Here is a 22,581-nt window from a genome sequence, read left to right on the forward strand (position 1 = left end):
GTCAGACTCAAATACACATGTACACTACATCTTTAAGTCCTTTCCATTCTTTTATTCACTAACGTTTAACAAATTAAATTAAATCACAAGAAAATGTTCGGTTAACCTGCTCACACGGTTCTCATACTCTAGATTGTAAATTCTTTATTCTCTCTTTCTTGTTTAATAGTTTTGGAAAGTTCTTCAAGATCGGGACTATCTACAATCATTTGTACAGCGGTCTCTCCAAGCTTCTCTCGAACTATGTTCCTCCCAAAATACCATTTTTGCAAACGAGGCCTACATTTTTTGTTGAAACCCATAATAATCAAACACAGGAAGAGGATTCCCATTAAAAAAATCCCTACACTTGCGATAGAATTCGATAACACGGGAATTTTATAAACACATTTGACTTCGATCTCGTCAGCTCCAAAATAGGAACGGGCACTGATGTTTTTTGAGACAATAATGTAGCTGATTCTAGGAGACGATGGAAGCTGACATTCCGAGACATTACGACACGTCAGGACAGCCAAAGATTTTTTGCAATTTGGTGTTTTGAAAATAGTTGTTAAATTAAGAAATATCATTGTATTAGCAACGTTTTTGAATACAAAGGCGCTAAACTCGTTGGAAGTGAGGCTTTGGCCTTTGATTACAGAAGTGCCGCAAAACGTTTCATTTCCAATCGATGTATAGTCCTCATACTTCACTCGTGCATCAATCGTTTTGTCAAACTGATTCACATCATGAGTACTCGTGGGCTTGTAGAGTCGTAATGAGGCATTTTGGTTGGAGCGAAAGCAAAACTTGGTTGTCACTGACATGTCTCCATGAATACGAAACCTTTTCTGCTTAAACATCTTCTTCGGAGACAAAGATGTCACAAAGTGAGTGATTTTTTCTTTATCATAAAGAACTTTTTTTCCCAGATCTTCGAAGCCAAAAGTATCAACCAAAAAAGGATTCCCTGAGTACTTGTTCGTCATTCGCAATACCTCACACTGCTTGGCCACGGAATTTTTGATTTGGAAAGCGACAAAAACATTTGTGGCAGTAGAATTAACTGAAGTTGGTTCTAGAGGGGTTATTACAAACTTTTGATCTACCATAAAATAGATGTACAAAGCAATAAGCATTAAAAAAGCAACCAAAAACATTATGCAAGGACACGCAATGCAAACCAAAATTCGGCGTTTTAAAAGCTGGAAGGAAGAGAAAGCTCCCATCAGCTTGTTTATAGCAGTTTCACGTCTCTTGTCTTGGTCCAGAGACCTCGTTACGACTTGCTGGACTTCTGAAATGGGAACTATGTCACTTCCATGGCGATCTGTTTTGGATGATTAAGAAATAGACCCTTTTAGCTTGGGCGTTACGTTTTTCAATTTCAGACCACATGTCATTCCCTAGAGCATCATTTTTTTGTTTAACAGCTGTGCATGAGAAGACATGGATATGGGTACAACTCAAACAAAGAATCAATGACACGTGGTCTGAAATGGAAAAAAAACCTTAAGCCCATGATGAGAAATCATTAAGCCCAAACTAAAAGGGACCGATTACAACATCATAACGAATCTCATTTCATGCATGGGCATTGGATGGATGGACGGATGGACGAGGTAATAGAAGAGGGATAGACTGTATGGATGGAAAGCGTATCTCTGTTCATCTATTAGTGTCAGTCAATGCTGTATATGTTTTTTACCTGGTGAAGTCCACTTTTTTGCATTATCCAGACTATCAATTAGCTGTTCTTTGAAGTAAGGCTGCACATCTTCACTTGTGTGATCCAAGTAAGTCAAGTGTTTAAGGATCTTTGGAATACCACACTCTATTAGAATCAGTGGAAGAACACGAGCTAGAATCGAAAAGAAAATGGTTATTATAAAAATCCGTGATCTGATGTAGTGTGGTGTGGTGTGGTGTGGTGTGGTGTGGTGTGGTGTGGTGTGGTGTGGTGTGGTGTGGTGTGGTGTGGTGTGGTGTGGTGTGGTGTGGTGTGGTGTGATGTAGTGTGGTGTGGTGTGGTGAAGGGTGGTGGGGTGGGGTGGGGTGTGGTGTGGTGTGGTGTAGTGTAAAGTGATGCGATGTGGTGAAGGGTGAGTATGGCGAAGTGTGATGTGGTATGGTGTGGTGTGGTGAAGTGTGGTGTGGTGAAGTGTGGTGTGGTGAAGTGCAGTGTTATATCTTATTGTATCTTATTAGTATCTTAGTATCTTATTGTGTGGTATGGCGTGGTGCGGTGTCGTATGATGTAGTGTAATGTGATGTTATGTGGTGAAGGGTGAAGTAGGGTAGTCTTGTTTGATAAAGTGTATTGTGATGTGGTGTAGTGTAGTATGGTAAATTGTGGTGTGGTGTAAAGTGATGCGATGTGGTGAAGGGTGAGTAGCGTGGTGCTTGATATTGTGTTTAATATGATCTTATTCTATCAGGTGTTTAATCACAAACCTCTAGAAGTGGCCAAGGAAGAGACAAGAGCTTGTTTACTTTCAAACATACACCATTCACTTTGAACAAACGCAGGTGTCAAGACCAGAACAGAAACCCGACTGTTCTCAATGGCATGTACAACATTATCGATTACGGGGGCCCCAGGCTGAAAGTCACGGTAATCGATACACACTTTCTTGCCTTTTTGCTCCAGTGCTTGAAGGAGTACATCCTTGACCCATGGACGGTCACTTTTACTGTACGAGATAAACACATCGTATTCAAAGCCCTTGACTTCCTCATTTTGTCTCTCGTAAGCTTCATTAGTTGGTTGAACCTCATCAACAACTGTAAGAGAAGATCAAACGATGAAAAATGACAAAATGACAAATAAATGATAACTAAAACACCCGGGGGGGAGGGGGGGTACTCCCATATATGGACTATACGGGGATGATCCGCTGAACTGGGTATGGTTTTTCGAGCCTCTTGTCATAAACAGGGTGTGCAATTTCTTCCAAATTCCAAGTTCTTCCTGAGTTTCCTGTCATATTCAGGGTTTCTACTTTCGTATTGACCGAAACTGGTTATTATGGTCGTCAAAAAAAAAAAAAAAAAACGCGAGCTGACATGATAATTGAAACAGGAACTCAGTGCAATTAATTATATCTTTTGTCATAACCAGGGTCTGTAATTTTGATTTTTTTTTGTCATAAACAGGGTACCCCTTTCAGAATCCCAGCGGAACACCCCTACCCAAATCCTGGCGGAGTACCCCCCCCCCCCCCGGGACCCGGGGGCTAAAACATCTTCAATTTCTTAAGAAACTGAGCCATCATGAAAAAAGATTATAAACTGACTACTTAAATCGTGTAGTACTGTCGTCCAAGCGAACATCGATATATCAAACTGGAATCCGGCTAACACACCAGCCGTTCTGGGCTGATCTAAGTCAAGAAGGCGGATGAAATTTAGCGTGTTATCTTGTCAAGCCTTCAGTCTTTGGGCTACCTGTGTTGCCGTCTACCTGATCCTAAATTAAGATCATTACTACTCAATTATTATTAGCTATGATTACCTTGAACTGCGCTTGTGTGACCTTCAGTCACATCACGCTCTTCATTCTCGAGTAATAGTTCTTCCATGCGTGACATAGCTGGGGCTTCTGTGTAAAAATATATTTGATATAATATCGCAAACCTGTAGTAGATTTAAGAAAATAATATGAGTCCAAGATTCAGTTTTATTTTTATTTACAACTATTGAACAACTAGCATGATTTCTTTTAGCCTATTTTGCAGACGTCCGACACAAATACAAACGTCTGCAAAGAAGGCTAGATTTCTTTCGATGCTCTTATTCGTCTTGGTTCGGTAGGCTAACGTTTTGCTGTCTTGATTTATTCAAGATTTTGATGAAGTATTGTGAGGAAAGTAAACATGTTGACCAAAGAAAATGTTTTTAAAAAATTAGAATACGAAAAAGGTGCTTAACTGAAAAGTGAGTTAATTTTGACGGCGCTAACAATTGACTAGTCTGTGTCACATCCGGAAAAGAAAAGGCCTGATGGAACGCAGGCTATAAATTGAGTAGGTTAAATTTTAATATGGAAGTCTTAGAACATGACAATTGTCTTTTTTCTTTACCTTATGCATAAACTCACCGTTCTTAAAAAGTTTCACATGTATTCTAGACTTTTACCAATGAATCAGTTGGTATACACTGAATCGAAATAATAATTGTTCTGGGCTAGCTGTCTAGCGACTGACTAGCTTCTCAGCTGCCTCATATATGTAAAAAAGCTTTTATACTGTTTCCAAGTGAACGACGAAGCTAGTCATTTGCTAGTCAGCGCAGAAAAATAAATTCGATTTGGTGTATATCGTTGATATTTTTTGTTTTCGAATTTTTGTAATATTTTTTTAAAAATTTAAGACACATTTATTTGATACAGAAGTTCTCACACCAAAGTCGTTCCAAACTAAAGACGTAAAATTTCTAAAATCGCAGCAACATCGACCACAGATTGATAATTCTAATTTCTTACCTGTTTCTTATCTTGTTGGCTTGCTTGCTTCAAGGTTTCTTTCTTTTTCACTGTCAATCTTACTAATAACACGATCGAATCGTGGCGAACCTCAACACTTATGTCGAAAAACCAAATTATGGTCAACCAGCAAACTGGAGCACTATTTGTTCTTCAAAGTACAAAGAAGGGATTTTTCCCTTCGTACATTCTAGAATCTCGTAATTCCAGTTATCGGGGGGTTTCCCATGAAGAGAATTACTTTAACTGACATCGCACCCTTCGCGAACATGAAAAGGAATCAAAAATAATATTGATTTTTAACATCCAGTTTTAAAAGCAAAAAATAATAATTTGATTGATATCAGCTTTAACTATTATTTCCTTGGCCATCCAAAAAAGCATTTAAGTGAACACGTAGAGGTCATCAATGACTTTATTTTTGGATTCTTGATTTCATTATTCGATTCGAACATTCATTATTGAAAAAGAATATACAAAGCTTACTATATACAAAAGCCAAGCATATATGCAGCTGAAATGCAAGGGCAGGTTTTTGTGCAAGGAATATGTAATATTAATGACTTACCTTCTGTTTCCGCTATAAACAAGAGCCTACGAGCCAAGTTAATCGAATTTTCAAACTATTATTATTATTATTTGAATATTGAAGATTCGTTTTTATTAATGAATGTTCGAATCGAATAATAATGAAATCAAGAATCCAAAAATAAAGTCATTAATGACCTCTACGTGTTCACGCTTGAGGTGGTTTGACTGTAATGTAGAATTTCTTGGGCCAGAAGTCTAAAGGGGAATACCCTGAATTACGTTCATGACATCCGGTTGTAAGGAATGCCAGTTAGTTGCTATGGTGACTTTTGCCAAACAAAAGTGACTGCCTGAGGTGAAGTAAGAGGAAGTCTACTAATCCCAGCCAATCAGAGTTCGTTCAACAACTCGACAGAACTATATGTGGACTGTGAAAGATGACGTAATCTGTTTCGGTCGATCACTATAGAAAATATATCAAATATATATATCAAATATATATATAATCCTATTATCAAAGTGGTTGCCATATTAGCATGATATGAATATTTAAATTATAAGTTCAAAATACATTTACTACACCTTTTGCTGTTCATTAACCGCAAAGGAATATTCATTGAAGCGAAGAAGCATTGTCATTAGAGCGAACAGGCATACAATAAGGCGAACGGAGTCTCAATAGTGCGATGGAACGTTCATGATGGGGCACGGGGATTCCTTCTCTTAGTTCATATTCTCTTGTCTCTGTGTATTCTCTGTATTTAACTATGTACACCTTTTTCTGTTCATTAACGGCAAAGGAATACTCATTGAAGCGAAGAAGTATTGTCATTAGAGCGAACAGGCATACAATAATAAGGTGAACAGAGTCTCAAGAGTGCGATGGAACTTTCATTAAGAAATTAAGCATTGAATTACCCTGCGAGCAGAGTCTCCTTTTAACTCCTTTCCTTCTCTCGCCCGTAGAGGAGTTAAAAGGAGACTCTGCTCGCAGGGTAGCATTGAATTTGATAAACATGAATATGTTTGCGTGGGTTCATTAACGTTTTCAAACTTTCATTAACGTTTTGGTGCAGACAATAAACCACAACACGCATTCAATACAGTGTTGGTCAATAAAATGTTGGTAAATGTTCGCTGAACCGACTCCCGTACGAATAACAATCGCGAATAATTCGTACGGGAGTGAAAAATGTTGGTAAATGTTCGCTGAACCGACTCCCGTACGAATGACGATCGCGAATAATTCGTACGGGAGTGAAAAATGTTGGTAAATATTCGCTGAACAGACTCCCGTACGAATAACAATCGCGAATAATTCGTACGGGAGTGAAAAATGTTGGTAAATATTCGCCTACCTACAGAGTTCCCGAGAAAATCGACGAAAGTTTTGAGTCCCGTACGAATGGCAAATACAAGTTGCCGTACGGGTGACGTACGAATAGCCACTCCGTTTCACGGGAATATGAAAACACTGACATTTTCCAGAATACATTATCGCACGATAGCATTAATTTTATTATTATTTTTTATTACACTGAACACGAAAATCTGCTCCTACGATCTTTTATCCTTAAGAAAGACATTGTAAAAATCGAAGAAAATTAAATATAAAGATTTAATTGAATACAAACTACCAATTATTTTTTTTTTTAAATGATTAAAATTTTTTTGAGTCAGTTCAAAAGTTTCAGGGCAATAAAAGGCTTTGGAGATTTCCTCTTTTTAGACAGACGGAATACCTATAATCATTAATATTATATTATATATCTATTAAAAAATATCAATGAAATTTTCACTACAAAAATCTAGGCCTAAAAAGAATTTCCCTTTATCCATAATCTTTTTTTTTTTTTTATATAAGTCTCCTTCACTGTTTGTTAGGTGTATTTTTGAAGTAGTATTTAAGATTATTTTGAAATTTATGGAAAACGAACCGGATCAAAATCAAGCCTTGTAATTCCATACAACTTAAACATTGACTCACAGATTTTCACATTCTCAACCCTTCCCCCCTTAACTCTTGATTACTTTGCTTTCTTTTTCCTAAAACACCTTTTTGATTTGTTACTATCGTCTTTGACAATTTCTTGTTCGACGACTTCGTAATCTGGTTCATTGATCGTCCTTTCTTTGGTCAGATGAGTTTGCCAAACTGCAATGCGACCATCCCTCGACCCAGGCCCCGTCAGCATGAACGCTGTTTCGGTCAAACACATGGATCGTATTCGATCTTCGTGGAGCTCAAGACTCTATAGAATAAACAAATCGAAAAAAAATTGAAAAACTTTTTAAATTGATACTTTGAGCGAGATGAGCGGATACGAAGGGAGAGAAGCAGAAACCAGTCATGTGACCTATCCCTACGTCGCATGGCAAAATTTGACTCAACAAAATTGTCTACGAAGTTCAATTTGGAATTTAATTATACTCCTCTTGTTCAATCAAAATCACGTAATTTTGTTGAGTGTATTATAAATATTTTAATATTAAACATATTGAATATTAAAGTATCATATATATTTTAGTGACCTCTTTCAAAATGAATGTGGTGACGACCACTATGTGATAATGACTATGCGATGATGATAATAATGTGACCGAGGATGATGATTGAAGATGATGCCGATGACAATGATGATGGTGGTTAATGATCAGTTTGAAATATATTTAATACCTCCTCTAGATGACAGTTCTTTGCATTAAAGATGTGAACAATACCATCTCGACCACCGGCCCAAACCTGACGACAAAGCAAAATACAGCCAATCAGAACAATCGATATAAGAATCTTTTACGTGTATAAACGTGCAAATACAAAGGCAACCCAAAATTAAAATGTGTACCTTTCCACCACACAAGTGAATCATCTGAGTAAAACCTTGAGATTCTACAGTATGTATCACGTGACTATGAGTATTGGTATCCCAGACTGCAATCAGTCCTTTCTTGTCAATACCCGTCCAAACCTAAGATCAAATAAAAACAGAAGACTTTGACCAAAGTGAAGTCCCATTATATATATAAACCAAAAACACTAATAGACCTTTCCCGAATTCGCTTGGATGATCACGAAACAATGGTTTGAAGTCGAGACTGAACTTGATTCTTTTATTCGTCAAGTCCAACCTCGACTTGAAACCATTGTTTTGTGATCAGTCAAATGAATTCGGGAAAGGTCTATTTAGCCATTCCGAGCCGATTTAAGAAATACTGGGTCTAAGAGGACACATTTCTAAGATGGCGTCCATTTCGTCTCCTAAAACAGCCCCAAAATGCACTGCAATACCAACTCGACCCAGTTTTTCCTCAAGCTCAAAATGGCCGATACAAACCCCTGGTTACCAGTGCCTTTTCAGCTTTTTTAAAAGACAGATTGTCCTGGTCATATTTGTTACCCGTTTGGTGCCGCCTTCAAGCGCTTCAGGACGAGTTTAAAAATTCATGAGCTACGAGAAGAAAATGTCTCCGAAAACTAAAACTGATCGAGAAATTTCCAACTGTCAGTCAGTAATAGACCGTTTTCGAGTTAAGTAAAATGCGCGCTGTGTTCCTTTATCACAGACTCGTTTATTGAGGGTGAGTCTTATTTCAGTGTCTAAATATTCACAAATACCAACGGTAAAGTAAACAAGCACAAATTGAACGATACAAACACTTTGAAATTCCACGGACCTACACTGAAATACATGAATATTCAAATCGCAAACTAGATATATTATTACTATCATTATTATTATCATTATTATTATTATTATATTATTAGTATTATTTTTATACAACTTTGTTTCACGAGCGGCATATGATATGGTCTATTCACCATTTTCCATACTTCGGTTCACTGGTCAAACACAAAGCATTCAGTCGAGGTTGCAAGGTTCAAATTTGAATAATCCTTTGAAAGTACCTTGGCGCCTCGCTTGAATGCTTTGTGTTTGACCAGTGAACTGATGTATGGGAAATGGTGAATTGATGGTTTTCACGGCGGCCATGTTGTAAGAACTTAAAGTGCTACTACGACGAAAATCGTTCAAACTTGGATTCAGCTGAAACTTCCTAAGAATACTCTTTAAAGGTCCAATAATCACTGTATGAAGTGTTTTCTCGATATTCAGGACGAAAGTATTATATTTTTATGATTATTTTTTGGAGTCTGTGACGTCATACACTCAACATCGAACATCGCTCCATACATTTCTTTGTAGTTTATGATCAAAATATCAGTAGTAAAGGGAGAAAGAAATACCCAAACACCCCAAAATATAAATTATAGTCACAAGTAATGTGAAATAAGCACATTAGCCACCCTTTGGGCTTCATAGGAATAAAATAAATTAAGGATTTATATACAAAGTAATATATGTAGCAATGTTTGATGTTGAGTGTATGACGTCACAGACTCTAAAAAATAATCGTAAAAATATCATACTTTCGTCCTGAATATCGAGAAAACACTTCATACAGTGATTATTGGACCTTTAAAGAGCATTTTTAAGAAGTTTCAGCTGAATCCAAGTTTGAGCGATTTTCGTCGTAGTAGCACTTTAACAAAAGAATTGTCAATGAATTCTTTCGTTATATCCTCCAACATGGCCGCCGTGTCTTTTGTTATTTAATTCTCTTGGAAATGGTTGAAAACCATCAATTATCGGAGCTATTTTGTCTCACCTGGTTAGTTTCAGATACATAACACATGCAGTCGATTGACTGCACAGTCCCTTGATCTGATGACGCGGTCAGAGATTTGTAATCACTTCCGTCAGAATTTCTGTCGACGATTAATACTGCACCTCTTGTGACTGAAGGAAAATGACAAAAAAAGTCAGATACTACAAATGTATCAGTTTTGAGCGGTTTGTCGCGGTTGCTCAGTACAGATAAGAGATTTATTTGTGACTTTACTATTTATTTCGTCTCTAAATTCTTAACTTAGATAAATATAGATTAAATATAATATTCTTCTAAATGCTAAATCCTTTTCCTTACAGTGCGACTACTCCAACCAAAGCCACCTCGACAAATTTTCTACAAATTATCCAATAGTGCTTGAGTATTTAGACAATAGATTAGCGGCAAATTTTGAGTTTAGATATTCTTCCGTTGTTTGGTAAAACTAAAGGATGAAGAAGAGCTTGTAATACATTTTCTTCGCAAATTAGTGATTTGTGTCACCAAAGATATAGAAAAATAGTAATGTACGACTTCAAATACGACCGGAAAGCAAATTAGCGTATAAAACACAGTCTTTATGATTACAGTTTGTTTCTTCCCGACAAAGATATAATCCCATGCTAGTGGTCATCAATAAAACGATTATCACTTGGGAGCAGTCACTGCAAATTACCAATTTATAAACGAACTATACTCTTGTATGTGGAGTAAAAATAGTCGTAATTGTAACTGGGCTTCCTGTGTTCTACGTACCACACCAGAAGGTATCTCCAATGGAGATGAGTGACGTCAGAGTCTTGACTTTATTTAGCTTTATCTATGAAAGATTGGGGGAAAATGACTTTAAAATTTATTTAATTCATGATATAAAACATGCACTTATTACATTATGGTGACGGGTATTTATCGAGTGATCATGGTGCAGAGGTTGAAAACCATTTTGAATGCTACAAAACTCAACCAAGAATCCCTCAGCCCCTCCCTCAGTGGTAAGGGTGTTGCCAAAATAGGCTTTGGGTAGCCGAGGCTAGAAGTAGATAAAGGTTTAATTACAGTTTTTTTGGCTGTTAATGTTACAGGATCCCATCCTATGATGAGCCCTTCAAGACTTGCACTCCACACTGTAACAGTTCTACAATGGAAAAACAAACAAAAAAAAGTTAAATAAATTAGCATATGATTTATTGCTGCTATATAAAGTGCATTCTTGGATTATTTCACCTACACATGTCAATTAATATTGATGATGATGACGATGGTGATGATGGTGATGATGGTGATGATGATGATGATGATGGTGATGATGATGACGACAAGGGCGGTTCCAGCCAAAATGTTAGGGGGGGGGCTAATTGAGTTTCTTCCGTCAACACGACGGAAAACAATATAAAAAAGCATCCTTTTTTTCTGCTGAGGGGGGGGGGGGGGGGGGCTTCAGCCCTCCTTTGCCCCCCCTGGATCCGCCCTTGGACGATGGTGAATATGATGATGATGATGGTGATGATGATATTGATGATGGTGATTATGATTATGATGGTGGTGGTGATGATGATGATGATGATGATGATGGAGATTATGATTGTGATGATGATGATTGTGATGACGATTGTGATGATGCCGATGATAATGATGACGATAATGCTGGTGGTGACGTTGATAACGATAACTGCGTTGATGACGATAGAGGTGTTGTCGATGACGCTTGTGATAACGACTTTCATTTGGATTACACAGATAATGGACGTAAAATAATACCACTGACAATAAATTTACTGCAGCTATGTTAAGTAACAAGTTAAAAATAAATTCAAATGACGTGCTTTAATTTGCTTCAAGTTTATAAATGGAAAGCTAGCAAAGGATTTACGAATCAAAGCTGTGTTTCAAAACAAATTTTGTTTTGGGTTTGCAAATATCAAAAACAAGAGTTTCTTGAAACGCTGTCGTCTGTAGCTAAGATGTGATGCAATGTTCCTTTGTCATTCAGTGGAGGCCTTTCTCATGGAATAATGCGGCGATAGATTCTTTTATTACCAAAGAGATAACTAAAATACGAGATTGTAAAACAAAGTATCTAAAGACTGGAGAAAAGTAGTTTGATGTACGAACAGTAATGCAGGTTTGACGAAAATAACAACTGCCTTAGCAACCAAAATACGTCATTAGTGGAAGATACGGAAACTTTGAACTTTACCGCCAGAATTCATTAATAATGCATAAAAACGCTTTGTCCGTATAAACCAATAGAAATGAACCTTTTCTCTTTCTCGTAATCCTGTTTTGTCGGTAACTTTTTCCGAACGAAAATATAAGTTTTTCGCGCTCGTAAAACCTTATTGATTAGAGCATAGTTTATCTATTAACTATGATTAGGGTAAAAACTAAAAAAGATACAGGCAAAGAGAGCGGTACTTTATTCATTATACGTATTTAAAAAACGCTTGTTATTGCGTCAGTAAATCTTAGAAAAATCCTATGATGCGGGACTACCACTCGTTGCTATGGAAACATTACAAATAAACGACAATATGACGTCTATGTTGTAAGAATATGCATATTAGAAAAGTATAAAAGGTCCAAGCGGTTACATCCAAAGTTGTACCTCTCTATTATTTCACAGGAATAGGTGCCTTGAGATACAACAATGATGATGATGAGTGGCAAAAGTGGAGAACATCTACCAAGGCTTTTTCTGGTTGACCAGCAAGCAGCCATGTATGCAGAACAAATGAAACTTGGGCTGGCCCAGGGCCACATCGAGCAAGGTAACACAAAATATATTCAAGGTGTAAATACTGATAAATTAACAAAAAAAAAAATTGATGGATGAAAATGAAATGTGATATATTGAAAGTAACCAAACGATTCTAACATTTACTTATGAGAAGGAGGCCAAAACAGTCAAACTCCACAAAATTTGATCATGAATGATCTGGTGTCGGGTGATGCCCCACTATAGCTTGAAAAAATCACGAACATCGTCCAATGAAACTATTGTCTCAAGAAAGGACAAAAGTGCCTAAAAATATCAAAACAATACATTGCCCTGTTGTCCAACCGACCCCATGCCACCCAAACATACATCGAAAAAAAAATGGCCACAATTTTCAGAGAATTGACAAAAACTGATAATTCTGAATGCTGTAGGATGGATAAGCTAGCTATTGTCACATAATATGCCTTATTAAAAGAGAGACCAAAAATAGAAAGGCTTTACCAAGGCCTGCTGATTGGGAATAATAACGACAAGTGATGTCGGCAGATAACAGTCTCCGTGACTTGGAAGACACCGGCAACAATAGTAATGAATAACATTGCATCCTAATACTTCCGACTATTGACCCAAACTTTTATTTGAACCTGTATTTTTCAATATTTAAACCAACAATTTACTCATTTCTTTTTCAGTTTCAAACTCGATGACGAAAACCCACTCAAGTGAAAGCGAGATGGACATGAAAAAGAAGAGAAATTCGTTCAACTGTTTCCAGAAAGTCGAACTGGAGGAAATCTTCTTCTACAACGCGTACCCTACAAGAAAAACCTGTCAGTACCTTGCAGATAGATTCGGCACATCCACTCACTCTGTCAAGGTAATGATGATTTACAGTACTTTATGAGAATACACTAAAAGTCCACATCACTCCCAACCGAAAAATATTGTTTATCAAAATTAAAATTACAACTGAAGAGTGGAGCTGCATGCTCGTTGCCTCTCGTGCTTCGAGGGGTTTGGTGCGGGTTCTCCTCCCTACATAAAAATTAACTTCTAAAACTCTACTTATTTCAATTGTATTATTCCTCGTCAAAACAAAACATTTTTCGACCACTAAAAATCAAATTTTTACCTAATAAACTATTTCGTTTTACTTTCTATTAGATTTGGTTCAAGAACCGTCGGGCACGACAAAAGAAAGACGTAACCATATACCCGACTCAAGCAGGTCATAAAACAAACGGAACCTATCTTCAACCCAACTTTCCATCTATCCATGGTCCAGGAGGTTCATCATGGCAGCAAAATCCCCGAGTTCAATATAATTTAAATCAGTTTTTCAGTTGCCTTGGGGGAATGAGAAATAATATTCATTCTGCCTTCTCGTTGTATCCAAAACTTACTGAATAGAAAAAATACTGTTCTAAATAGAACGGTTTTCGTATGAGTCGGGAAATTGCCTTCATTGTGTTTTGCTTTGGGAGTAGTTTGGAGATTCAAGTGGCTAATGCATTAGCACGGGATGGAAAGCCATTTTGATGCTACGATCCATGGTATCGTGTAACGCTGCCACTTACTGGCTGTTTGCCACTCATACGAAACTATCTGTTTAAATCAAAGACTCAGTTCAAACAGGCCTCGTTCACAGGATAATATGATTTTAAAGCAATTTATATCTATGATGTTAGCGTCAAGAAACAAAATTTACATATTTAAGCAACTTTATCTATGTTGAGAATTTATATGACAATAATAATGACAAAAAACGTATTTTCGCTCAGTATTTTCATTTCAATTGAATATGTTGTCTTCATCTTATGCTGTCATGGCTAGATGCCACATAGCACCATAAATAACATATTAACATCGATAAAATATAAATAGTTTGTCGTAATATATTGCTGATTATTGCTTTTATGCACAATGTCAACATTAATATGACTTCATGTATTAACCGAACTGTCGTTGCCATTTATTGTCGGTTTTCTAAAAAAACGACAACAATCTAGCACGGTAACTCTATCAATCTAGCATTTTGAACGAGAAATTTAAAGCTCGTTTTCATCTGCTTGTGTTCCCGACAAGAGTCGAGGCACTATGCTCTAGTATAAAAATAGATGAGTAGCTTATTAACTGTAGCTGTACTAAGTAGTTGCTATCTTATACAGAGTTGAATCTTACAGCTTGTTTGTATGGCTATGAAAAACTACGGGACACGGCACGGACACGATACGCAATTGACGACATGCGTTAAACCAATCGCAGCGCATGAGATTTTTGTTGATCCAATCAGAATGCCCGGATCAAGTCTGGCCCATTTTGTACCATGTTTTTCACCGTCATACAGAATTTGCAACATCTCAAAGAAATTCTATACGAGTCATTATCACTAATAAATAACTTGATGTTCATGAATAAAAAGACTACAAATGCATCATATGACACTTTGTATTTTCATCTCGAATATTGAACGCATTCGTGGTTTCAACCTCGTAACGAATGCGCATGCGTAACTCCAAGCTTGTCTGCAAGGTCCAAGATACACTGGTTTATTTTTTACTTTTACTGAATTTATTAATTTAGGACCATACTTCCAGACATCGAGTGCTGAAGCTTCGTATGGCAGCGCGAAGCATTTACGGCTACGCCGGAGATTTCGACCCCGACACCGCTATCCCTGGATTTACAAACTGATCAGGAAGCTCGGCCGAAGCCTAAGGGAGAGGTTAGTCGGCCCCTAGACCGTAGATGATTAACCCCTTGCTATGACCAGCAGACCCGATATATGGCTCGTATCAATAATGGGTAGTTACGCATGATCACTCCTTTCCATGTGGGACGCGTTTTTGACATCTAGTCGTACCGCAGATTTACGCGCAGACGCAGTGGGTTAAAAAACTAAATTGGGGTCTTACTTTTTGTTCTGACATTTTTATTTCACTTCAAAAACCAAGGGCTTTTGAATGCTTATTCTATATATTCAAAAGTTGAACAGATTGAATTGTACTTCATAATAATGTTGCGATCCATACAGTGTAGATTTACGATTTATATTTGTTTGTTTATTGTTTGAATAATAGGTCACTGTAAAGACGCTATACCGGCCCACCACCTGATATGTCCATTTGTCAGACATGTTTGAAAGTCATATCGACATATTTTTATACTAGCACTAAAGACGTTTCATCTATAATTGCATACGGTCTTAGAGCATGCGCAGACGTTGTCGGCAAAGGTTAGTAAATACTCGGGTCCTCTTTCGCATCCTTTCGGTAAAAGAAATGAAAAGATCCGATCATAATTCGGGTATTCGGTAAACGCGTCGGAATTCGCATCCTTTCGTATAAGAGTTGAAAACATCCGATCATAACTCGGGTATTCGGTGAAAGCGTCGGGACATTTGACACAGAGACCGCTATGTAACCAACCACTATATATTTCAGGCATAAAAGTCGTACAAGTTCGATCTGGTTTTTCGGGTACTTTCCTATTTTTCATTAACCTTTAATTTGGCTATTTTTGGTACACTCGGAAATGATTCGGACCGAGTCGAGTAACGTTCGAGTCATTGGTTTATTAAGAGTCCGAGTATGTCTTGTCGGCAAATCTGATTCTATGATCATAAAACTCATTCTCATGTTATCAAACTACGTATAATCTAGACGTCATTTGGCAGTGACAAAATCAAAAAGCCTGAAACGCTTACGAAAGTCTATAGGTTGCTGCACGGAAATGACGATATCTATGAACCCATAACGGCACGGAACGTTTCTATAGCGACTGCTTTTCGACATTATCTTCAATGTTAAATAACAGCATCGTGCTAATTCTTGTCATTCTTCCGTAACTGGTTCATTTGACGACCATAACCTAAATTATCGTCCTAACAGAAAGATGTTGGCAGTGTCGATGACGTCATTGTTGCTTCCAATATCGTATTAAGCAGTGGTTGCTATAGCAACATCATGCCAACAAATAATAATACGATTACTTCAGAACGTCACAATTTATTTTAGGGTGAAAATAAAATGCGGTTGCTACCAAACAATGGCCAAAAATTAGGATTAGTGACGTCGGGGGACGTCGTCCGAATTAAGACTCATGGCTTCTAGACCTTCCACATTCTATATAAAAGGAAAATCCACACCAAACGTTATATCCTTAAAATATTGAATATGAATAAGCAAGACTCTACCGAGGCATCCACGAAATACTTTGAAGGGGAAGAGGTCCCACAAGAGACTCAGTATCTTCAATGTACTATGCATCCAGAATCCTCTCGAGTGGATAGGAAAGACAATGCCATGAATGAAATTTCGGTTATAAAGACGGTTGGCCATTGGATAAAAGCCCATCCACTACAGACTACTGCGGGCAACTCCTTTCAAACTGGTAAGGGGTTTAAAGACGTGTGGGTTTAAAGACGAAATTACCGGCCCAATATCTTGCACTTTTCATACGTTACTTTTGACAATGCTATAAAAGCCAAAGAAAAAGCATTAATAACAACAAGATCGTCTTGTTCAGTTGCTGTCCACTTTATGAATAAACGCTAATCATTGCGAATTGTTTCCCAACAGGACAAGATTCTTCTAGTTTCAAAAAGAAGAGGAATTTCTTCACTTGCTTCCAAAAACTCGAATTGGAACAAATATTTGTTCATAATCCGTACCCATCAAAAGAAATGTGCGAATACTTAGCACTAAGATTTGAAAGCACTCCTTACTCGATGAAGGTAAGCAATTGAAAATTATAGCTCAATGTTAACAATAATGTAGTGATAAGAGCCACTGTAATAGGCCGGTTTCGAGTTCTCTGCTGCTCAGGGTTGTGCAGAATATTCACGTGTTCCAGTGAAGGTCCGTGGAATTTCAGTGTTTGTATTGTTGAAGTTGTGCATTCTTTACTTTACCGTTGGTATTTGTGAATATTTAGACACTGATTCGAGGCTAACCCTGAGTAAATGAGTCTGTAATCAAGGAACACAGCGGTTATTTAGAACTCGCAAAAGATCTATTAGTGTTCATTATTTATTACAATCATATAAGCAGGACTCGAAATTGTGTAAAATATTTTAACGTAAACTGAACTCTTCGTTCAATAGTCATAAAAGCGTATATAAGTGTACCTTGCCAAATCATTCGAGTTCCCGTTTTTAACCGAGAATGCACCTAGTACGCCGTCAGCTAAATTATTTTCATATCGTTATTTATTTTTGTTTTGTTGTTACCTTTTCGGCGGCCTTGGATTACAAATTTTCTCAAGCAACTTTCATATATGCTTAGCCAGCGACATAACGAAAATGTATTATTCTTATCCTTGATAGATTTGGTTCAAGAATCGTAGAGCGAGACACAGAAAATCTTCGTCGTCACAGCCATGTTGTGAACAACAACCTCCAATGCCATTTCATCAAGTGTACTACCCGCGAACAGTAAGAAAGGAACCCTTTTCTCAACCCAAACAGACAGAGTTCCCTAGTGTCATTCTGGATCCGCATGATCACAGATCAGCTTTTTCAATGTACGTTAAAACAGAAAAAAGTGAAGTCCAGGAATAACTTGAATCCCGTTTCCAGATATGTATAGAGGATATTACATGGGCGCGCGGAAGTACGAATTTTATCTTCGAGTATCTAAATTGAACACGAGAAGATAAAATTCGTATCTCCAAGCGGCCATGTAATGTTCTGTTTATCATTTAGATATCGATGAAACTTAAATAAAACAAAAGCTCAAAAATTCTTTATTAAAATACGTTACCATGTCAACAGCGATATCTTCACGTGTGAAAGATATGGTATCTTCCACTGGTAGTATTTAGTATTATTCTTTTCTTTCTGGCACTCATATTAAAGATACATATTTAATATATGATCATCGATGAAATATCTATTTTTAATAATAATAATAATAATAATATTAATAATAATATTTATTTATAAAGCGCAAATACAAATCTGTTCTAAGCGCTAGTAAACAAACGACAAAGACAACGACAAAATAAAATTATTTACAAAGAATATGCTAATTTGAAGAGATAAGTTTTAAGTTCAGTTTTGAATGAGGCAAGACTTGATGCATTTCGGAGAGATATTGGAAGTGAGTTCCAGAGTTCAGGAGCAGCCACAGAGAAGGAGCGATGACCATGAGATTTAAGATTATAAGAATGTGCTGATAGAAGAACTTGTGATGCAGAACGAAGATTACGGTTCGGTTTATACACTGAAATGAGTTCCCGGATATAGATAGGAGATTGGCCATGAAGAGCTTTAAAAGTAAGTAATAGGATTTTATATTTGATTCTAGATTCAATTGGTAGCCAATGCAGATTAACGAGGATAGGTGTAATGTGGTCATGTTTATGGGAAAGAGTGATTATTCTGGCAGCAGCATTCTGTACAGATTGTAGTTTATCTAAGAGTTTGTTTGGTAAGCCAAAGAGCAGAGAGTTACAGTTGTCGAGTTTGGAGGATATGAACGCGTGGACGAGAGTTTCAGTTGTTTTCAAAGAGATGTATTTTCTTATTTTAGCAATGTTTCTGAGATGATAAAAAGAAGACTTGCAAATATTATTCACATGACGAACCAAAGTAAGATGCGTATCAAATATGACACCAATGTTCCGAGCATGCATTGAGGGCATTATCACATCAGAACCAAATTTTTCAATTTTTCTCTATTAATAAAACGTGATATCTTTACATGTGAACATAGCACCAATAGTAAGAATTCTTAGAAATCGACTTGTAGTAAAAATGAACTAAATTATCAAACAGAACAGGTTAGTCAAATATAGGTGCGATAGTGTTTAAAGTAAGTATCAAAATGTGTATTTTTAACTCGACGATTTCAACAAATAAAGTTGTTTATTAAAAAAATTTTTGAAAGTACAATTCTTTGACCTAAGAGAGCCGCAAAGGTTTCAAGAAGTGCTGCGAAGAAGGAACACTCGGGGGGAAAAGAAAATCCAAAATGAACGAGATTCATGCATCTACGAAATGTTCCCTGATAATGATGATGACGATGATGATGTTGGTGGTGAAGACGATGGTGATGATGATGATGGTAATAATAATAATAATAATAATAATAATAATAACTTTATTTTGTATTGCGCAAATTCTACATAAATACTCAAATGCGCATCACGAACAACTGATGAACTAAATCATTATAAATTCAAATACATACATAATTAGAAAAAGAAATGAATAAAATATACATACAAATAAGAAAAATATCAATGAAAATAATTCCTAAATACAAATGTCTTAAGCTTAGATTTAAAAGATGGAATAGAATTGGAACATCTAACTTCAAGAGGAAGATTGTTCCATAATTTAGGCGCGGCGCGCAAGAAAGCACGATCACCCAAAGTTTTCTTAGAATAAGATGGAGGGTAACTAAGGAGAATGCCATTGTCATTTCTCCCAAGAATATAAGTGAAAAAGTAGTGATAAAGATCAATGGCTTACCCATCATCGTCCTGGGTCGTGACCATGTGTGAGATGTAGTCTGGATGGCCGTGAAGTTGCTGATCAGCTGAAATAAAAAAAGAGTCAATAAATCAAAATACAAAAACAGAAGATGCCTCGTTTTTTAATAGATTCTTTCTTTGCCAATGTTGATGGTGCAGCGGATTGTCGAAGACATATCAAATTGAGCTGATCCTCGCAGCGTATGAAGCAACTTATGCAGCTGCAAATTGAAAGACTCAGAAAAAATTCTGAGTCTTGAACGGGATTTGAACCCATGCCCTGGCCATTCCGGTGCCATGCTCTAACCACTGAGCTACCAAGTCTCATATGAGACTTCAAGGACACATTACTTGGGTTTATCGGCCAGATAGGAAAGATATATATGCGTATGAGAAAATATATATGAAATATATATATGAAATATATATATGAAATATATATATGAAATATATATATGAAATATATATATTTGTACTGCAGTCGTAATGTATCAAATAGCGCAGCGCGCTGATTCTAAAAATAGCTTAAAGATTCGGACAAACATTGCATTCTTTTTAACCGCTATGAGGATTATACGAACCGATTTTATTATTTTTACTTAAAGTTACAATAATAACCCATGTAAACTAAGATCAACTGCGATCGGCTGTGAAAATTATTTGCTGAAAGTAAACTTGTAACTTTGTTTGTCCGAATTTCGCCTTTGTCTTCGTTTTTATGACGTCATGGCTGCGCTGCGCTATTGAGCTGATCCTCGCAGTATATGAACCAACTTATGCAGCTGCAAATTGAAATAATATAGTGGATGATGATGATGGTGATGACGATGGCGATGACGATGGTTATAATATTGATCAGGATAATGGATGGCGATGATGATCAATGAGTATTCTCAGATGAATGTAGTTACCTTGTTTAGTTAGTCTATTGATAATGTAGATAGTCGTGTCCATCGATCCAACCCAGATGTGGTCATTTCCCACAGGTACGAGACAACTCTAAACAAACATTGTAATCCATGATATAATTAGACAAAATGTTAATAAATGAATTTTCATAGATACCGCAATAGGCCTATCCCGAATTCGCTTGACTGATCACGAAACAATGGTTTGAAGTTGAGACTGAACTTGATTCTTTTATTCATTAAGTTCAACCTCGACTTGAAACCATTGTTTCGTGATCAGTCAAGCGAATTCGAGATAGGTCTATTGTGATGGCAGCCATGACAATGAGAAAAAAAAATCAGTTTCCCCAAAAAGACGCTATTGTTGTGCCTCCTGTCATGGCTGCTATCACGTGATGGTGTTTGACTTCATGGCTGCTATCACGTGATGATGTTTGACTTCATGTCTGCTATCACGTGATGGTGTTTGACTTCATGGCTGCTATCACGTGATGGTGTTTGGGTTCATGGCTGCATCGCACAGAATTGCCCATCAACTCTGGTTATTTCCAAATGAGGGAGATTATGTGAAGAATGGGGAAGCATTTTTTAAAGAAACACTGTAATATCTTCAAACTATTAAAAGCATTTGAAAAAAAGTTGGAAAAAACGATTAAAAATATTTCTAAAGCAAAATTCGCGGGCATATGCTCAAAATTAGGTACTAGTCTCCACTTAGACAGCTTCTCGAACCAGTAACAAAATATATGCTGAGTTCGTGAGCAAATATGTCCGTTTTAAAGCGAGATCTGGAGACGAAGTTATGGATATTCAGCAATATAGAGGCCAGGTTTCTATGACTATACAAATGGCGGTACCATTTATTTTGGTGATTCAATTTGCCAACATGCGATTTTTTGTGGGTCAATTTTCAGGTTTCGTAGTGTTTATATGTATGGAAATTTATCATTCCAGCACTTCGTTCGGGTCCTGCTGTTCGTCGTGAAGAAAATCACTCAAAGTAACAACTGAAATTGGTTCCCCAACCATCGCTTAATTGCTTCCAAAATTCCGCTCTCTTTGAAGCTGAAAGCAAGTAGCGATTTTTCAGGAGTTTTAACTTTGACACAACAAAGCAAAACAGTCCAAAATGACGACTTTCCCGTGCTTTTTTGATATAAGAAATCGTCCTTCTAGGATTATATTGTGTGGTTGTCATTCTTTAATATTCCTATGTTACTTTTCTTACATTAACTTTCGATTTTCCTCACGAAGCGCTTTTAAAAACTTTAAATATTATGACTTTGCCTTATAAATATAAATGGCCATGAGAGGAAAATTGATATTCAGAAACTGGAATCTAGTAATTTATTCTCTAATTTCCCGGATGTGTCACTCAATTCTGTGCGATGACTATCACGTGATGGTGTTTGAGTTCAGAAATAACCACGTGACATTCAATACAAATTACTGTAGCCATGGAAACAGAATCGTATCCAGGCCCCTGACTTACCACTCGGTCCTTTGCGTGCTGAAGCAACGATACGAAGCTCCATGTTTTTGTCTCAATCACGACCACAGCACCAGAACCCTGAAGATAAAGACATAGCATACAATTGAGCAAAAAAGAAACAGAAAAAAAAACATGCAGGCGATGGAGAGTGAGGATGAGGATGGTGTTGGGGAAGATTATGGTGAAGATTATAGTAATGACAGTGGTGATGATGATGGAGGTAATCGTAATGATGATGATATGATCGTGATGACGATGTTGATGTGGTGATGTTGAAGATGACGATGTTGATGTGGTGATGATGAAGATGACGATGTTG

The 22,581-nt window shown here is 36.9% G+C and overlaps 2 protein-coding genes across 4 annotated transcripts in view; both read right to left on the bottom strand.

Annotated features, from left to right (window-relative positions):
* Positions 1-31: 31 nt before the first annotated feature.
* Positions 32-5,462, bottom strand: LOC116290786 (uncharacterized). Of its 3 annotated transcripts, none has more exons than XM_031697892.2 (5): positions 4,466-5,462; positions 3,497-3,618; positions 2,620-2,766; positions 1,691-1,843; positions 32-1,312 (listed from the first exon to the last, which is right to left on the bottom strand). In XM_031697892.2, exons 2-5 carry the CDS (start codon positions 3,570-3,572, stop codon positions 129-131), a joined length of 1,560 nt encoding a protein of 519 aa, XP_031553752.1. In that variant the 5' UTR covers positions 3,573-3,618; positions 4,466-5,462; the 3' UTR covers positions 32-128. The 3 variants fall into 3 exon arrangements, with proteins under 3 accessions (XP_031553752.1, XP_031553750.1, XP_088893794.1); XM_031697890.2 differs by having other exon boundaries at positions 2,437-2,766; positions 3,497-3,583; positions 4,466-5,461; XM_089037668.1 differs by having other exon boundaries at positions 2,437-2,766; positions 4,466-5,460.
* Positions 5,463-6,486: 1,024 nt separating this feature from the next.
* LOC116290785 (DENN domain-containing protein 3) overlaps positions 6,487-22,581 on the bottom strand; it is a 41,778-nt gene continuing 25,683 nt past the window's right edge. Inside the window, exons 39-47 of the mRNA XM_031697889.2 lie at positions 22,263-22,340; positions 20,774-20,861; positions 19,861-19,927; positions 10,721-10,799; positions 10,421-10,484; positions 9,665-9,795; positions 7,843-7,965; positions 7,674-7,739; positions 6,487-7,248 (exon numbers count right to left, since the gene is read on the bottom strand). Of these exons, the coding sequence (XP_031553749.1) occupies positions 7,024-7,248; positions 7,674-7,739; positions 7,843-7,965; positions 9,665-9,795; positions 10,421-10,484; positions 10,721-10,799; positions 19,861-19,927; positions 20,774-20,861; positions 22,263-22,340 (921 nt within the window). The 3' untranslated portion in view covers positions 6,487-7,023. The remainder of the gene's footprint in view (positions 7,249-7,673; positions 7,740-7,842; positions 7,966-9,664; positions 9,796-10,420; positions 10,485-10,720; positions 10,800-19,860; positions 19,928-20,773; positions 20,862-22,262; positions 22,341-22,581) is intronic.

Source organism: Actinia tenebrosa, unplaced genomic scaffold (assembly GCF_029948245.1).
Source record: "Actinia tenebrosa isolate PJP-AT-01 unplaced genomic scaffold, QUT_ActTen_1.0 PGA_scaffold5__44_contigs__length_20552954, whole genome shotgun sequence".
Lineage (NCBI taxonomy): Eukaryota > Metazoa > Cnidaria > Anthozoa > Actiniaria > Actiniidae > Actinia > Actinia tenebrosa.

What these genes read in the sequence shown, in the direction of transcription:
- LOC116290786 (XM_031697890.2), bottom strand. Translation starts at nt 3,572, where the DNA reads ATGTCACGCATGGAAGAACTATTACTCGAGAATGAAGAGCGTGATGTG. An exon ending in TTCCTTGGCCACTTCTAGAG is followed by an intron (nt 1,844 to 2,436) that starts GTTTGTGATTAA and finishes TTTCGATTCTAG; the next exon opens with CTCGTGTTCTTCCACTGATT. An exon ending in AAAAAAGTGGACTTCACCAG is followed by an intron (nt 1,313 to 1,690) that starts GTAAAAAACATA and finishes CATCCAAAACAG; the next exon opens with ATCGCCATGGAAGTGACATA.